Here is a 19,856-nt window from a genome sequence, read left to right as displayed (position 1 = left end):
ACGGTCCCTTAGCTCCCCCTTTCCTGTGGATTTGCCAGGCGTTAGCCAATAGCAGGTGGAGACCTCCTCGCTTTCAGCCAGTGAGTGGCCGTGTGTCTGAAGGAACACAACCCAGGGCATGTAGTAGAAAGCGTCCAAGAGTGATGAGAGCTCCCTCTCAAAGCCCACCTGCTCCGTCCAACCTTCGCAAAGTCCGACGAGGAGCATGCTTCGTGGATGTGCTGTAGTGGCGAGCTGTTTCTCTTGAAAGGTTGTTTGTGTGTGTGTGTGTGTGTGTGGCAAACATTGTTTGGTTGAGTGGGGGGGGGGAGGAGACGATGGATCAGTCGGTGAACACTCAGCCACAGACCCAACATGAGCCTATCAACTTCGGCATCGACCAGATTCTCAGTGGTTCCGATCAGGAGAGCTGCCTGCAATCCAGTGCCAGGGTGTCCGAGGCCGGTTACTTGGCCAGTCCGGTCAGTGGCGCCTACCCTACCCTGGCCGCCGCCTATCCGGCCATGGGGGCCACGTACGAGGACAGCCTGTCCGGATCTTACAGTGTTAACCTGAGTATGAACGTCAACGGCTTGGCTTCTGCCGGGGTGATCAGAGTACCGGCCCACCGTCCCATCCCACAGGCCGCCGTGCCCAGCATAGGCAGCGTGGCCGGTTTGAGCGGCCTGAATTTCCCCTGGATGGAGAGCAGCAGGAGGTTTGCTAAGGACAGGCTGACAGGTAGGTGAAACTGGTTTATTTAATATGCTGTAAATCGGGGATGCAGCGCGACACCGAGAGTCCGGGACTGGTGCATTCTTTCGCTACAAAAACCTCACAACCAACTCTGCATTTTAACAGTCAACTTTAAAATTATCTACCGGTAATGGCCAGGGCGCAAAGAGTAAGATTGGGCTGTTGGTAAAGTGTGGATTTAACTCAGCGAATATACAACTCGAATTAACAGCCTAACTTTGCAAACCCCATTTTGTTCATTCTTAACACATTTTAAAATTGATGGTATTTTAAAATTCATTTGATTTCGATAGCAATTGTTTATTAATATTTAACGTTCTGGGTTTTTTTGGTATGAGTTGGTTTTCGTTGTGCGAAAACATTGGGTTTAAAGGGATTGAGGTTCAGGAACGGAATTGGGCTCAGGAAAGGAATTGGTTTGTTTTTTTAAAGTAGATTTAAATATATAACATTATTTACAAATCGGATGAGAGTTTAAAACGGTAAATCACGGCCTGACGATGTATTGCAACTGGTTTAAGGAGAGTAATGTAACGAGCCCGCTGCACGGGGTGACACGGTGGGGAAGAGACCAGTTTAATCAAAGATATAACGTGGGAATAAAAGGATTGGGTAACCTGTAAATGATGTACATGCTGTCTGGTTTAAACATGAGGTCAAATCAAATCAAACCAGGAGCAGAAATTTGATTAATTGCAATTAAAGTCGGCAAATAGCCCAGAGAGCAGGTTCCAGCCCGGAGGGAGCAAGTCCCAGCCCGGAGAGAATAGGTCCCAGCCCGGAGGGAGCAAGTCCCAGCCCAGAGAGAGCAGGTCCGAGCCCAGAGAATAGGTCCCAGCCCAGATAGAGTAGGTCCCAGCCCAGAGGGAACAGGTCCCAGCCCAGAGAGAACAGGTCCCAGCCCAGAGAGACTAGGTCCCAGCCCAGAGAGAGTAGGTCCCAGCCCAGAGGGAACAGGTCCCAGCCCAGAGAGACTAGGTCCCAGCCCAGAGAGAGTAGGTCCCAGCCCAGAGAGAATAGGTCCCAGCCCAGAGAGAGTAGGTCCCAGCCCAGAGGGAACAGGTCCCAGCCCAGAGAGAACAGGTCCCTGTCCAGAGGAAACAGGTCCCAGCCCAGTGAGAGTAGGTCCCAGCTCAAAGATAACAGGTCCCAGCCCAGAGAGAATTGGTTCCAGTCCAGAGAGAGCAGGTTCCAGCCCAAAGATAACAGGTCCCAGCCCAGAGAGAATTGGTTCCAGTCCAGAGAGAGCAGGTTCCAGCCCAAAGAGAGCAGGTTCCAGGCCAGAGAGAACAGGCCTCAGCCCAGAGGGAACAGGTCCCATCTCGGAGGATGCACATCCCAGCCCAGAGAGAGACCCTAATGTATCTTCATTTTCAGATCACACGTGAAAGTCTTTTTATAATTTTCCTTTCAGTTCTAGATTACATTTTTAAAAGTGCACCGTTTTAAACATAGCCCGTGTGGTTAACACTAGCGCATACTCGATAGTTCTCTTTTACAATCCAATAAAATCCCCAACAAAATTGACACTAAATTAGAGAGGAGAGGAAATGAGATTTAAACCGTTCCTGCACGCTGCTCAAATACACCTGCAGTCGTTATTCGTTATCATTTGGGCCTTTACAGGTTTAACGGGAGGGACCCGGCCGTTCACTTTGTTCTTTACTCCTCTTCACTTCCGAGCCAGAGTTTTCTGTGCTGTCAACATTCCCCTCTCACCGACCACTAGATCAGAGGGGAACTGCTCTCAGAGGCACCACTCATAATGTTTGATTTTTAAAATATATTTTAATTGGTCAAAAAAATTGTCTTCGCAGCCCCCAAATGAAGTGTCCTCTATAAAGAATAAACTTTTTAAAATATTTTTTTTTTTAAAAGAGGAAGTGAATGTGAGAAAAGTTGAATCGATTTCACAGGCGCAGAATCCAACAACCAGCAGCCTCGGTATAAAGTGAGAGCGTGAACCCGAACCTTCAACAGCCCATTGGCTTCTCGCCCAGGAGCTGCTAAATAATAAATTAACTCCAAACTATAACAGCAAATCGCTAATTATCATTTCTTATTTTTTAAATAAATCCGAAGGGTTCAAATTTCAATGATTCTTGCTGACTTGGAATCTCACCAGTTTGTGCAGGTAGTGTGTAAGTGTGTGTATGAGTGTGTGTGTGTATATGAGTGTGTGTGTGTATGAGTGTGAGTGTGTGTATATGAGTGTGTGTGTGTATATGAGTGTGTGTGTGTATATGAGTGTGAGTGTGTGTGAGCTAAAGTGAGAGTGTGGGTTAGTGTTTGTGTGTGTATATAGGTGTATGTGTGTGTGAGCGTGTGTAAGTGTATGTGTATGTGAGTGTGTGCATATGTGTATATAGGTGTATGTGTGCGTGTGAGTACGTTTAAAGTTTCTTCCTTGAGTGTGTTTTCTTGTCTTGGCGTTGAAATACAGAGTCTCTATCTCTACAGGGGAAACAGTGAAAACAATTAGATATGAATAATACTCAGAAAGAATATTTCCTTTGGAAATGAAGACAGATTTCGGCCCTGTCAGTGCTGTTGCAGATCACTGAGTGTCCTGTTCCGTTTCCTTCTGTTAGCTGCCCTGACGCCTTTCACAGTGACACGGCGGATCGGTCACCCTTACCAGAACAGGACCCCTCCGAAACGGAAGAAACCCCGAACCTCATTCACCAGGATCCAGATCTGCGAGCTGGAGAAGAGGTTCCATCGGCAGAAGTACCTGGCCTCGGCGGAGAGAGCGGCGCTTGCTAAGTCCCTCAAAATGACGGACGCACAGGTCAAAACCTGGTTCCAGAACAGGAGAACTAAATGGAGGTGAGTTAAGGCAAACTGGAGTAAAATTCGCATATAGATAAATACAGGGGAGATAGAGAGAGCGAGACAGAAAGAGGGAGAGGGGAAGGGAGGGAGAGACAGAAAGAGGGGAGAGAGGGAGGGAGAGAGACAGAGAGAGGGGGAAGAGAGAGGCAAAGGAAGAGAGAGGGGGGAGGAAGGCAGAGAGAGAGAGACAGAGAGAGAGAGAGACAGAGAGGGGGAAGAGAGAAACACAGGAAGAGAGGGAGGGAGGCAGAGAGAGACATGGAGAGAGACATGGAGAGAGAAAGAGAGAGAGGGAAGGGGACAGGGAGAGGGAGAGGGATGGAGAGACTGGGAGAGATAGAGAGTAAAATTAGTACGACAATAAATAGAGGGGTGAGACAAGGAGAGAGTTAATTTAGTACATTAAAAACAGAGGGGGTACCAAGGAATTAGCTTTGAAAATGCTTTAAAAAATACAGGAGTGTAACACTGAGAGAGTGATCCAGTAAAATTAATATATTAAAGGGACAAAGGAGCAACAGGGAAGGAGAATAAAGTTAATATATTAAAAATGGAGGGGAGTGACAAAGAATTAGCTTTAAATTAATATATTTTTAAAAACAGTGGAGTGACAAGGAGCTAGGTTATAATTAATGCATTAAAATACAGGGGGTTTGCAGGGAAATAGAGGAACATTGAAATATTTTAAAATGGGGCAGTTACAAGGAGCAAGAGAGTAAAACGAATGGATTAAACATACTTGTAAACAATTTTACAACACCAAGTTATAGTCCAGCAATTTTATTTTAAATTCACAAGCTTTCGGAGGCTACCTCCTTCCTCAGGTGAACGATGCGGAATCGTTCACCTGAGGCAGGAGGTAGCCTCCGAAAGCTTGTGAATTTAAAATAAAATTGCGGGACTATAACTTGGTGTTGTAAAATTGTTTACAATTGTCAACCCCAGTCCATCACCGGCATCTCCACATCAGGATTAAACATACAGAGGAGTTATAGAGAGAATAAGTAAAATTAATAGAATTAAAATACTGGGGAGTGTGAACGAGAGTGAAATTAATAGAATTAAAATACAGGGAGTAACAGAGTAAAATTAATAAAATTAAATTACAGAGATAGAGAGTAAAATTAATAGAATTAAAATACTGGGAGTGACAGATAGAGAGTAAAATTAATAGAATTAAAATACTGGGAGTGACAGATAGAGAGAGTAAAATTAATAGAATTAAAATACTGGGAGTGACAGATAGAGAGAGTAAAATTAATAGAATTAAAATACTGAGAGTGACAGATAGAGAGAGTAAAATTAATAGAATTAAAATAATGGGGAGTGACAGAGAGAGTGAAACTAATAGAATTAAAATACAGAGAGTGACAGAGTAAAATTAATAGAATTAAATTACAGAGATAGAGAGTAAAATTAATAGAATTCAAATACATGGGAGTGACAGATAGAGAGAGTAAAATTAATAGAATTAAAATAATGGGGAGTGACAGAGAGAGTGAAACTAATAGAATTAAAATACAGAGAGTGACAGAGTAAAATTAATAGAATTAAATTACAGAGATAGAGAGTAAAATTAATAGAATTCAAATACATGGGAGTGACAGATAGAGAGAGTAAAATTAATAGATTTAAAATACTGGGGAGTGACAGAGTGAGAGTGAGATTAATAGAATTAAATACAGGGAATAACAGAGAGAGAGTAAAATTAATAGAATTAAAATACAGGGAGTGACATAGAGAGAGTAAAATTAATAGAATTAAAATACAGGGAGTGACAGAGTGAGAGTGAAATTAATAGAATTAAAATACTGGGGAGTGACAGAGTAAAATTAATAGAATTAAAATACTGGGGAGTGACAGAGAGAGTGAAACTAATAGAATTAAAATACAGAGAGTGACAGAGTAAAATTAATAGAATTAAAATACTGGGAAGTGACAGAGAGAGTGAAACTAATAGAATTAAAATACTGGGGAGTGTGAACGAGAGTGAAATTAATAGAATTAAAATACAGGGAGTAACAGAGTAAAATTAATAAAATTAAATTACAGAGATAGAGAGTAAAATTAATAGAATTAAAATACTGGGAGTGACAGATAGAGAGAGTAAAATTAATAGAATTAAAATAATGGGGAGTGACAGAGAGAGTGAAACTAATAGAATTAAAATACAGAGAGTGACAGAGTAAAATTAATAGAATTAAATTACAGAGATAGAGAGTAAAATTAATAGAATTCAAATACATGGGAATGACAGAGTGAGAGTGAGATTAATAGAATTAAATACAGGGAATAACAGAGAGAGAGTAAAATTAATAGAATTAAAATACAGGGAGTGACATAGAGAGAATAAAATTAATAGAATTAAAATACAGGGAGTGACAGAGTGAGAGTGAAATTAATAGAATTAAAATACTGGGGAGTGACAGAGTAAAATTAATAGAATTAAAATACTGGGGAGTGACAGAGAGAGTGAAACTAATAGAATTAAAATACAGAGAGTGACAGAGTAAAATTAATAGAATTAAAATACTGGGGAGTGACAGAGAGAGTGAAACTAATAGAATTAAAATACAGAGAGTAACAGAGTAAAATTAATAGAATTAAATTACAGAGATTGAGAGTAAAATTAATAGAATTAAAGTACAGAGAGTGACAGAGAGTAAAATTAATAGAATTAAAATACTGGGGAGTGACAGAGTAAAATTAATAGAATTAAATTACAGAGAGTGACAGAGAGAGTAACATTAATAGAATTAAAATACTGGGGAGTGACAGAGAGAGAGTAAAATTAATAGAATTAAAATACTGGGGAGTGACAGAGTAAAATTAATAGAATTAAATTACAGAGATAGAGAGTAAAATTAATAGAATTGAAGTACTGGGAAGCAGCAAGGAGAGAATAAAATTATTAGATTGAACAATACAGGGAGTGACACAGTGAGAGGGTATAATTAATAGAATTAAAATATGGGGAGTGACACACAGAGAGGGTAAAATTAATAGAATTTTAATACAAGGAGTGATAGGGACAGGGAGTAAAATTAATAGAATTGAAAGACAAGGGAGTGACAATGTGAGAGGGTAAAATTAATAGAGTTAAAATATGGGGAGTGATAGAGAGAGAGTAAAATTAATAGAATTAAATACAGGGAGTGACAGAGAGAGTGAAACTAATAGAATTAAAATACTGGGGAGTGACAGATAGAGAGAGTAAAATTAATAGAATTAAATACAGGGAGTGACAGAGAGAGAGTAAAATTAATAGAATTAAAATAGAGGGGAGTGACAGATAGAGAGAGTAAAATTAATAGAATTAAAATAGAGGGGAGTAGCAGAGAGAGTGAAAATAATAGAATTAAAATACAGGGAGTGACAGAGAGAGAGTAAAATTAATAGAATTAAATTACAGGGGAGTGACAGAGAGAGTAAAATTAATAGAATTTAAATACAGGCGAGTGACAGAGTGAAACTAATAGAATTAAAATATGGGGAATGACAGAGAGAGAGTAAAATTAACAGAATTAAAATATGGGGAGTGACAGAGAGAGTAAAATTAATAGAATTAAAATACAGGGGAGTGATAGGGAGAGAGAATAAAATTAATATAATTGAAAGACAAGGGAGTGACAGAGAACGAGTAAAATTTATAAAATTAAAATGCAGGGAGTGACAGAGAGTAAAATTAATAGAATTAAAATAAAGGGAGTGACAGAGAGCAAAGATAAATCAATAGAATTAAAATACGGGGAGTGATAGGGAAAGGGAATAAAATTAATAGAATTGAAAGACAAGGGAGTGACAAAGAGTAAAATTAATAAAATTAACAATACGAGGAGTGTTAAGGAGAGAGTAAATTTAATAGAATTAAAATACAGGGAGTGACAGGGAGAGAGAGTAAAATTAATACATTTAAAATACTGGGAGAGAGAGGGGGAGAGTAAAATTAAAAGGCTTAATCTTACTGGAAGTGATGAGAGGGTAAAATTAATAGTTTTTAAAAGCACAGTGCAAAGAATTGAACTGGGACCAGAAACCATTTCGTGGTTTAGCCGAATAGTTTTCAAAATCCTTGTTAATCTGTGAAAATGCAATGGTATTTTGAAGTCCAGGGCTGGGGTTTATTGTGACGTGTCGATATTGTCCATCCCGGGTCTTCCATAGGATTTTGGGGGATTGGGTTTGCGGATTCTGTATGATACAAGACAATTGAAAGGCTTTCCAACCAAGGCAAGGCAATGCAACCAGGAAGTTCGATGCAAATTAGAATTCTTTCCTCAGCTGTGTAATTTAACAAAAACCTGTTCTGCATTACAGTGTAAAGTAATCTGTTAATTGGTGAATCCCTCATCGAGGTTGTGACGGGTCTGAGGCAAAGGGAAGTTTTGTTTGTGTGTGTGTGAGAGAGAGAGAGAGAGAGAGGAGAGACGTGGAAAAGCGGGGGGTGGAGAGGTGGGGGACTGTCTTTGTGAGCTGCTCGGTAAAGACGCCCCGTTTCTAATCTTTTCGGGATGGGTTGATGTCAGGGAATTGCAGCTCTTCTCTGACTGGTTTTTGCAGAAGTGTTTTTTTTTTGATGTATGTAATTTTCATTTTATTTAATAATTAAATAAGGCTCGGTTGTCTGTAAAATCAGGCTTTGTACCGTAGGGCTGTTTTAATTAACTTTCTCGCCAGTAATAACCCCTCTTTGATGGGGAAACTATTACTTTCCGAGAGCTCGAATAAGGATGGGAAAAAAAACAGTTGTGTAACACTGTAACTCTGTAAACCACAGCCCTGAGAAATGGGGAGGAGAAGGAGGGACAAGTTAACCCTAGAGATAAATAAATAAAACTAATTAAGGAAACTTTCATTATTTTAAATAATAACCTCGCCCTCAGTTCTTGTTTAAAGTTAACTTTAGACTCCATTCAATGGACGGAACAGGTCCGGTTACAGTGAGCGGAAAGTGTTCCACTCTCTCCTAAATATTTTGGCTGTATATTTGGTGTGAATATATCGTTCATTAATAAATGCAACTCAACAATCTGTCGGGTGTCAGAAAGGTTTCTGAATATCGAAATTCGAAGTCCCTGCAAAGTGTGATATAAAATGCTTAAAGCCGATTCGAACTGGGATCCGCAAACGAAATTTTTCAGGATTTTATTTATTGAGAAATAGGAATATACTTGGATGGTACTTGTGCATGCAGACATTGACACTAATGGCTCGTTAGTGGGGATTGACCCATTTACAGCTCTCTGTCAAACATAATAGATTCTGGACAAGATGATAGCATTTGTAATAACATCAGTAAACAGCAGCAACAGTGTTATTGGGCAATCTGTTATCGGAACTGACTGCAGTTCCCGCCGCCGAACAGGGAACTGTGAATAAAGAGATGGTGTTTATTTCGCCTTGTCTCCCGCTGTTATAAATCTAAGGGCCATGGGAGATTTAAAGGATGAATGATGGCAAAATGCACATTTGGATTTCTCGCTCCCTGAAATGGGACAGTCGCCTTCGGTGAACTAGATGATGGAGATGCGAGTGCAGCACCTTAAATCAGGGCTAAATATTTGAACGCGCTTTGCTGTGAAAATAGTGCAGATGGGTTGCGTTACACCCGTTATTCATCGTTAAAAACTGAGCACAACATGCTTTTAAAATGAGTGTGTGTGAGAGAGTGCGTGTGAGAGAGTGTGTGAAAGTGAGTGTATGTGTAAGTGTGAGTGTGCGTGAAAGTGTGTGTAAGAGTGAGTGTGTTTGTGTTTGAGTGTGTGTGTTAGTGTGTGTGTGAATCTGTGAGTGTGGAAGTGTCTGTATATTTGTGTGTGTGTTTGTGCGTATGTGTGTGTGCACACACCACCTGTATATCTCACACGTACATCAGACATATGTCTGTAGTAAATAGTCTCTCAAATATATATGACACATATCTATATTATAATATTCTAATTTGCATATCTTTACATATTGTGCGACATATATTGTACGCACATACACGTGTTTCTCTATATTTAACACAACTATTTCTCTTATACATTTTAAATCTCACAAACACGGGTACAAATATTTCTCTCTCGAACACACGCGAATTTCTCACAACAAATTTACATTTTTTTTAATAAACATCAAACGCAAACCCCCCCCCCCCCCCCAAATACTCAGAGGGCTGGCCGTCACCCGAGAGAAGACAGCTGTCAATAGGACTGACAGAAAACCCTTCACCGCCCAGATGTCACCCTCCCTTTTCAGACACTGACGAACCTACTGTGTATCCCGGGCAGTTTCCGATTTTAGTCACTATCTCCGTGCTGTAAATAAATTGTTTCAGAGGATGTTATCACCTTCTGTCCAGTCAGAGTTGCCTATTTACCATCCTCTGAATGTACAGAATGTGTCTCCTGTATGATTCGAACAAGGAGAGTTTGTGATGGGTTCACAGCTTTTGAAATGTTCGAGTGGATTAATAAATGAACCCAAAGGGCAGGCTGGTGCATGACGAAGTGCGGATAATCTTCCACAGACTTGTGCATATCACAACATCTCACCTGTGATCACTGTCAGCACCGGGAATTTGGGGTCAGGGCCGAGGGGCACCCGTCACACCGTCACACTGCAGTGAAAAACGGAACGATCAGCAATTGCACAGACTGTGAATTGACTGAGCAAAATGTTCGAGATAAAAGTCGATTCGATCAGGCAACGCGCACACTCCAAGTTCCATCATCATGATCTGTTTGACCCGCCGGGGACTCTGCAGAGAAACCTGCCTTTATTATACCGTCATGCCAAGTGTCTTTGCAATAATCACTGACCCACCCGTGTACTCTCCCTCATGAACAGTGAGCTCTCCAGTGACGAACAATCCAGTTTGGGCTTTAAAACCACAAAACCTTCCACCTCTCGTTCACCAATTCCTCCCCCAATGATTTCTCCCCACTCCACCCCAACTACTGGAAATCGAACCCCTCACCCTCACTCCACCCCAATTACTGACAATCCATCCCCTCACCCCCACTCCACCCCAACTACTGGAAATCGAACCCCTCACCCCCACTCCACCCCAACTACTGGAAATCGAACCCCTCACCCTCACTCCACCCCAACTACTGGAAATCGAACCCCTCACCCCCACTCCACCCCAACTACTGGAAATCGAACCCCTCACCCCCACTCCACCCCAACTACTGGAAATCGAACCCCTCACCCCCACTCCACCCCAACTACTGGAAATCGAACCCCTCACCCCCACTCCATCCCAATTACTGGAAATCGAACCCCTCACCCCCACTCCACTCCAACTACTGGAAATCGAACCCCTCACCCCCACTCCATCCCAATTACTGGAAATCGAACCCCTCACCCCCACTCCATCCCAATTACTGGAAATCGAACCCCTCACCCCCACTCCACCCCAACTACTGGAAATCGAACCCCTCACCCTCACTCCACTCCAATTACTGACAATCCATCCCCTCACCCTCACTCCACCCCAACTACTGGAAATCGAACCCCTCACCCTCACTCCACCCCAACTACTGGAAATCGAACCCCTCACCCTCACTCCACTCCAATTACTGACAATCCATCCCCTCAGCCCCACTCCACCCCAATAACTGACAATCCATCCCCTCACCCTCACTCCACCCCAATTACTGACAATCCATCCCCTCACCCCCACTCCACCCCAATTACTGACAATCCATCCCCTCACCCTCACTCCACCCCAATTACAGACAATCCATCCCCTCACTCTCACTCCACCCCAATTACTGACAATCCATCCCCTCACCCTCACTCCACTCCAATTACTGACAATCCATCCCCTCACCCTCACTCCACTCCAATTACTGACAATCCATCCCCTCACCCTCACTCCACTCCAATTAGTGACAATCCATCCCCTCACCCTCACTCCACTCCAATTACTGACAATCCATCCCCTCACCCTCACTCCACTCCAATTACTGACAATCCATCCCCTCACCCTCACTCCACTCCAATTACTGACAATCCATCCCCTCACCCTCACTCCACTCCAATTACTGACAATCCATCCCCTCACCCTCACTCCACCCCAATTACTGACAATCCATCCCCTCACCCCCACTCCACCCCAATTATTGACAATCCATCCCCTCACCCTCACTCCACTCCAATTACTGACAATCCATCCCCTCACCCCCACTCCATCCCAATTATTGACAATCCATCCCCTCACCCTCACTCCACTCCAATTACTGACAATCCATCCCCTCACCCTCACTCCATCCCAATTATTGACAATCCATCCCCTCACCCTCACTCCACCCCAATTACTGACAATCCATCCCCTCACCCTCACTCCACCCCAATTACTGACAATCCATCCCCTCACCCTCACTCCACCCCAATTACTGACAATCCATCCCCTCACCCTCACTCCACTCCAATTACTGACAATCCATCCCCTCACCCTCACTCCACTCCAATTACTGACAATCCATCCCCTCACCCTCACTCCACTCCAATTACTGACAATCCATCCCCTCACCCTCACTCCACCCCAATTACTGACAATCCATCCCCTCACCCCCACTCCACCCCAACTACTGGAAATCGAACCCCTCACCCCCACTCCACCCCAACTACTGGAAATCGAACCCCTCACCCTCACTCCACCCCAACTACTGGAAATCGAACCCCTCACCCCCACTCCACCCCAACTACTGGAAATCGAACCCCTCACCCCCACTCCACCCCAACTACTGGAAATCGAACCCCTCACCCCCACTCCACCCCAACTACTGGAAATCGAACCCCTCACCCCCACTCCATCCCAATTACTGGAAATCGAACCCCTCACCCCCACTCCACTCCAACTACTGGAAATCGAACCCCTCACCCCCACTCCATCCCAATTACTGGAAATCGAACCCCTCACCCCCACTCCATCCCAATTACTGGAAATCGAACCCCTCACCCCCACTCCACCCCAACTACTGGAAATCGAACCCCTCACCCTCACTCCACTCCAATTACTGACAATCCATCCCCTCACCCTCACTCCACCCCAACTACTGGAAATCGAACCCCTCACCCTCACTCCACCCCAACTACTGGAAATCGAACCCCTCACCCTCACTCCACTCCAATTACTGACAATCCATCCCCTCAGCCCCACTCCACCCCAATAACTGACAATCCATCCCCTCACCCTCACTCCACCCCAATTACTGACAATCCATCCCCTCACCCCCACTCCACCCCAATTACTGACAATCCATCCCCTCACCCTCACTCCACCCCAATTACAGACAATCCATCCCCTCACTCTCACTCCACCCCAATTACTGACAATCCATCCCCTCACCCTCACTCCACTCCAATTACTGACAATCCATCCCCTCACCCTCACTCCACTCCAATTACTGACAATCCATCCCCTCACCCTCACTCCACTCCAATTAGTGACAATCCATCCCCTCACCCTCACTCCACTCCAATTACTGACAATCCATCCCCTCACCCTCACTCCACTCCAATTACTGACAATCCATCCCCTCACCCTCACTCCACTCCAATTACTGACAATCCATCCCCTCACCCTCACTCCACTCCAATTACTGACAATCCATCCCCTCACCCTCACTCCACCCCAATTACTGACAATCCATCCCCTCACCCCCACTCCACCCCAATTATTGACAATCCATCCCCTCACCCTCACTCCACTCCAATTACTGACAATCCATCCCCTCACCCCCACTCCATCCCAATTATTGACAATCCATCCCCTCACCCTCACTCCACTCCAATTACTGACAATCCATCCCCTCACCCTCACTCCATCCCAATTATTGACAATCCATCCCCTCACCCTCACTCCACCCCAATTACTGACAATCCATCCCCTCACCCTCACTCCACCCCAATTACTGACAATCCATCCCCTCACCCTCACTCCACCCCAATTACTGACAATCCATCCCCTCACCCTCACTCCACTCCAATTACTGACAATCCATCCCCTCACCCTCACTCCACTCCAATTACTGACAATCCATCCCCTCACCCTCACTCCACTCCAATTACTGACAATCCATCCCCTCACCCTCACTCCATCCCAATTACTGACAATCCATCCCCTCACCCTCACTCCACCCCAATTACTGACAATCCATCCCCTCACCCTCACTCCACCCCAATTACTGACAATCCATCCCCTCACCCTCACTCCACTCCAATTACTGACAATCCATCCCCTCACCCTCACTCCACTCCAATTACTGACAATCCATCCCCTCACCCTCACTCCACTCCAATTACTGACAATCCATCCCCTCACCCTCACTCCATCCCAATTACTGACAATCCATCCCCTCACCCTCACTCCACCCCAATTACTGACAATCCATCCCCTCACCCTCACTCCACTCCAATTACTGACAATCCATCCCCTCACCCCCACTCCACCCCAATCACTGACCAGGAGTATTGTTTCGGTCTTCTTACCTAAGGAAGGATATACCTGCCTTAGAAACGGTGCAACAAAGATTCACTCGATTGATTCCTGGGATGAGAGGTTTGTCCTGTGCGGAGAAATTGAACAGAATGGGCCGATATTCTCTGCAGTTTCTAAGAATGAGAGGTGATCTCATTGAAACAAATAAAATCCTTCGAGGGCTTGAGAGAGTGGATGATGAGAGGCTGTTTCCGCTGGTGGAGAGTCTAGAACTAGGGGCCATAGTCTCAGGATAGGCGGTCGGCCATTTAGGACTGAGATGCGGAAAAATTTCTTCACTCAGAGGGTTGTGAATCATTGGAATTCTCAATCCCAGGGAGCTGTGGATGCTCAGTCGTTGAGTATATTCAAGACTGAGATCGATAGACTTTTGGACTCCAGGGAATGAAGGGATATGGGGATCGGGCGGGAAAGTGGAGTTGAGATCGAAGATCAGCCATGATCTTATTGATTGACGGAGCAGGTTCGAGGGGCGGTACGGCCTACTCCTGCTCCTATTTCTTATGTTCTTATGTTATTATCTATTCCTTCACCCCCACTCCACCCCTATTAATGACCAGACCCCTCACCCCCACTCTACCTCAATTCATGATCAGACCCCTCACCCCCACTCCACCCGAATTAATGATCAAATCCCTCAAACCCCACTCCAACCCAATAACCAACCAGACCCCTCACCCCACTCCACCCCAATTACTGACAATCCATCCCCTCACCCCCACTCCACTCCAATTACTGACAATCCATCCCCTCACCCTCACTCCACCCCAATTACTGACAATCCATCCCCTCACCCTCACTCCACCCCAATTACTGACAATCCATCCCCTCACCCTCACTCCACCCCAATTATTGACAATCCATCCCCTCACCCTCACTCCACCCCAATTACTGACAATCCATCCCCTCACCCTCACTCCACCCCAATTATTGACAAACCATCCCCTCACCCTCACTCCACCCCAATTACTGACAATCCGTCCCCTCACCCTCACTCCACCCCAATTACTGACAATCCGTCCCCTCACCCTCACTCCACCCCAATTACTGACAATCCATCCCCTCACCCTCACTCCACCCCAATTACTGACAATCCATCCCCTCACCCTCACTCCACTCCAATTACTGACAATCCATCCCCTCACCCTCACTCCACTCCAATTACTGACAATCCATCCCCTCACCCCCACTCCACCCCAATTATTGACAATCCATCCCCTCACCCTCACTCCACTCCAATTACTGACAATCCATCCCCTCACCCCCACTCCACCCCAATTACTGACAATCCATCCCCTCACCCTCACTCCATCCCAATTACTGACAATCCATCCCCTCACCCTCACTCCATCCCAATTACTGACAATCCATCCCCTCACCCTCACTCCATCCCAATTATTGACAATCCATCCCCTCACCCTCACTCCATCCCAATTACTGACAATCCATCCCCTCACCCTCACTCCACCCCAATTATTGACAATCCATCCCCTCACCCTCACTCCACCCCAATTAGTGACAATCCATCCCCTCACCCTCACTCCACTCCAATTACTGACAATCCATACCCTCACCCTCACTCCACTCCAAATACTGACAATCCATCCCCTCACCCCCACTCCACCCCAATTAGTGACAATCCATCTCCTCACCCTCACTCCACCCCAATTAGTGACAATCCATCCCCTCACCCTCACTCCACCCCAATTACTGACAATCCATCCCCTCACCCTCACTCCACTCCAATTACAGACAATCCATCCCCTCACCCTCACTCCACTCCAAATACTGACAATCCATCCCCTCACCCTCACTCCACTCCAATTACTGACAATCCATCCCCTCACCCCCACTCCACCCCAATTACTGACAATCCATCCCCTCACCCCCACTCCACTCCAATTACAGACAATCCATCCCCTCACCCTCACTCCACTCCAAATACTGACAATCCATCCCCTCACCCTCACTCCACTCCAATTACTGACAATCCATCCCCTCACCCTCACTCCACTCCAATTACTGACAATCCATCCCCTCACCCTCACTCCACTCCAATTACTGACAATCCATCCCCTCACCCCCACTCCACTCCAATTACTGACAATCCATCCCCTCACCCTCACTCCACTCCAATTACTGACAATCCATCCCCTCACCCTCACTCCACTCCAATTACTGACAATCCATCCCCTCACCCTCACTCCACTCCAATTACTGACAATCCATCCCCTCACCCTCACTCCACTCCAATTACTGACAATCCATCCCCTCACCCTCACTCCACTCCAATTACTGACAATCCATCCCCTCACCCTCACTCCACTCCAATTACTGACAATCCATCCCCTCACCCCCACTCCACCCCAATCACTGACCAGGAGTATTGTTTCGGTCTTCTTACCTAAGGAAGGATATACCTGCCTTAGAAACGGTGCAACAAAGATTCACTCGATTGATTCCTGGGATGAGAGGTTTGTCCTGTGCGGAGAAATTGAACAGAATGGGCCGATATTCTCTGCAGTTTCTAAGAATGAGAGGTGATCTCATTGAAACAAATAAAATCCTTCGAGGGCTTGAGAGAGTGGATGATGAGAGGCTGTTTCCGCTGGTGGAGAGTCTGGAACTAGGGGCCATAGTCTCAGGATAGGCGGTCGGCCATTTTAGACTGAGATGCGGAAAAATTTCTTCACTCAGAGGGTTGTGAATCTTTGGAATTCTCAATCCCAGGGAGCTGTGGATGCTCAGTCGTTGAGTATATTCAAGACTGAGATCGATAGACTTTTGGACTCCAGGGAATGAAGGGATATGGGGATCGGGCGGGAAAGTGGAGTTGAGATCGAAGATCAGCCATGATCTTATTGATTGACGGAGCAGGTTCGAGGGGCGGTACGGCCTACTCCTGCTCCTATTTCTTATGTTCTTATGTTATTATCTATTCCTTCACCCGCACTCCACCCCTATTAATGACCAGACCCCTCACCCCCACTCCACCCCAATTAATGATCAGAGCCCTCACCCCCACTCCACCCCAATTAATGATAAGACCCCTCACCCCCACTCCACCCCAATTAATGATAAGACCCCTCACCCCCACTCCACCCCAATTAATGATCAGAACCCTCACCCCCACTCGACCCCAATTAATGATCCGACCCCTCACCCCCACTACACCTCAATTAATGATCAGACCCCTCACCCCCACTACACCCCAATTAATGATCAGAACCCTGACCCCCACTCCACCCCAATTCATGATCAGACCCCTCACCCCACTCTACCTCAATTAATGATCAGACCCCTCACCCCACTCCACCCTAATTAATGATCAAATCCCTCAAACCCCACTCCAACCCAATAACCGACCAGACCCCTCACCCCACTCCACCCCAATTACAGACAATCCATCCCCTCACCCCCACTCCACCCCAATTACTGACAATCCGTCCCCTCACCCCCACTCCACCCCAATTAATGATCAGACCCCTCACCCCCACTCCACCCAAATTACTGACAATCCATCCCCTCACCCTCACTCCACTCCAATTACTGACAATCCATCCCCTCACCCTCACTCCACTCCAATTACTGACAATCCATCCCCTCACCCTCACTCCACTCCAATTACTGACAATCCATCCCCTCACCCTCACTCCACTCCAATTACTGACAATCCATCCCCTCACCCTCACTCCACCCCAATTACTGACAATCCATCCCCTCACCCTCACTCCACTCCAATTACTGACAATCCATCCCCTCACCCTCACTCCACCCCAATTACTGACAATCCATCCCCTCACCCTCACTCCACCCCAATTACTGACAATCCATCCCCTCACTCTCACTCCACTCCAATTACTGACAATCCATCCCCTCACCCTCACTCCACCCCAATTACTGACAATCCATCCCCTCACCCTCACTCCACCCCAATTACTGACAATCCATCCCCTCACCCTCACTCCACTCCAATTACTGACAATCCATCCCCTCACCCTCACTCCACCCCAATTACTGACAATCCATCCCCTCACCCTCACTCCACTCCAATTACTGACAATCCATCCCCTCACCCTCACTCCACTCCAATTACTGACAATCCATCCCCTCACCCTCACTCCACTCCAATCACTGACAATCCATCCCCTCACCCTCACTCCACCCCAATCACTGACCAGGAGTATTGTTTCGGTCTTCTTACCTAAGGAAGGATATACTTGCCTTAGAAACGGTGCAACAAAGATTCACTCGATTGATTCCTGGGATGAGAGGTTTGTCCTGTGCGGAGAGATTGAGTAGATTAGGCCTATACTATGGAGTTTAGAAGAATGAGAGGTGATCTCATTGAAACATTTCAAATCATTAGAGGGCTTGATAGGGTAGATGATGAGAGGCTGTTTCCCCTGGCGGAGAGTCATAACTAGGGGTCATAGTCTCAGGATAAGAGGTTGGCCATTTAGGACTGAGATGAGGATAACTTTCTTCACTCAGAGGGTTGTGAATCTTTGGAATTCTCTATCCCAGGGAGCTGTGGATGCTCAGTCGTTGAGTATATTCAAGACTGAGATCGATAGACTTTTGGACTCCAGGGAATGAAGGGATATGGGGATCGGGCGGGAAAGTGGAGTTGAGATCGAAGATCAGCCATGATCTTATTGATTGACGGAGCAGGTTCGAGGGGTGGTACGGCCTACTCCTGCTCCTATTTCTTATGTTCTTATGTTATTATCCATTCCTTCACCCCCACTCCACCCCAATTAATGATCAGAGCTCTCACCCCCACTCTACCCCAATTAATGATAAGACCCCTCCCCCCACTCCACCCCAATTAATGATCAGAGCCCTCATCCCACTCCACCCCAATTAATGATCAGACCCCTCCCCCCCACTCCACCCCAATTAATAATCAGACCCCTCACCCCACTCCACCCCAATTAATGATCAGACCCCTCGCTGCCACTCCACCCAAATTACTGATCAGATCCCTGACCCCCACTCCACCCCAACTAATGATCAGATTCCTGACCCCCACCCCACCCCAATTAATGATCAGACCCCTGACCCCCATTCCACCCCAATTAATGATCAGACGCCTCACCCCCACTCCACCCCAATTAATGATCAGACCCCTCACCCCCACTCCACCCCAATTAATGATCAGACCCCTCACCCCCACTCCACCCCAATTAATGATCAGACCCCTGGCCCCCATTCCACCCCAATTAATGATCAGACCCCTGACCCCCACTCCACCCCAATTAATGATCAGACCCCTGACCCCCATTCCACCCCAATTAATGATCAGACCCCTCACCCCCACTCCACCCCAATTAATGATCAGACCTCTCACCCCCACTCTACCCCAATTAATGATCAGACTCCTCACCCCCACTCCACCCCAATTAATGATCAGACCCCTGACCCCCATTCCACCCCAATTAATGATCAGACCCCTGACCCCCCATTCCACCCCAATTAATAATCAGAACCCTCACCCCGACCCCACCCCAAATAATGATCAGACCCCTCACCCCACTCCACCCCAAATAATGATCAGACCCCTCCCCCCACTCCACCCCAATTAATGATCAGACCCCTCACCCCCACTCCACCCCAATTAATGATCAGACCCCTGACCCCCACTCCACCCAAATTACTGATCAGACCCCTGACCCCCACTCCACCCCAATTAATGATCAGATTCCTGACCCCCACTCCACCCCAATTAATGATCAGACCCCTCACCCCCCTCCACCCCAATTAATGATCAGACCCCTGACCCCCACCCCAC

General features: G+C 45.9%; 1 protein-coding gene across 1 annotated transcript in view; it reads left to right on the top strand.

Moving 5' to 3' along the window:
- The first annotated feature begins 317 nt into the window (after positions 1 to 317).
- The window catches only part of LOC137332197 (T-cell leukemia homeobox protein 3-like), a 33,210-nt gene continuing 13,671 nt past the window's right edge, over positions 318 to 19,856 (top strand). The window contains exons 1-2 of the mRNA XM_067995894.1: positions 318 to 720; positions 3,327 to 3,564. Coding sequence (XP_067851995.1) covers positions 318 to 720; positions 3,327 to 3,564 — 641 coding nt within the window. The remainder of the gene's footprint in view (positions 721 to 3,326; positions 3,565 to 19,856) is intronic.

The sequence above is a fragment of the Heptranchias perlo genome, chromosome 14 (genome assembly GCF_035084215.1).
Source record: "Heptranchias perlo isolate sHepPer1 chromosome 14, sHepPer1.hap1, whole genome shotgun sequence".
Lineage (NCBI taxonomy): Eukaryota > Metazoa > Chordata > Chondrichthyes > Hexanchiformes > Hexanchidae > Heptranchias > Heptranchias perlo.
Note: the sequence above shows the minus strand (reverse complement) of the source record. Positions and strands in the feature narration are given on the sequence as shown.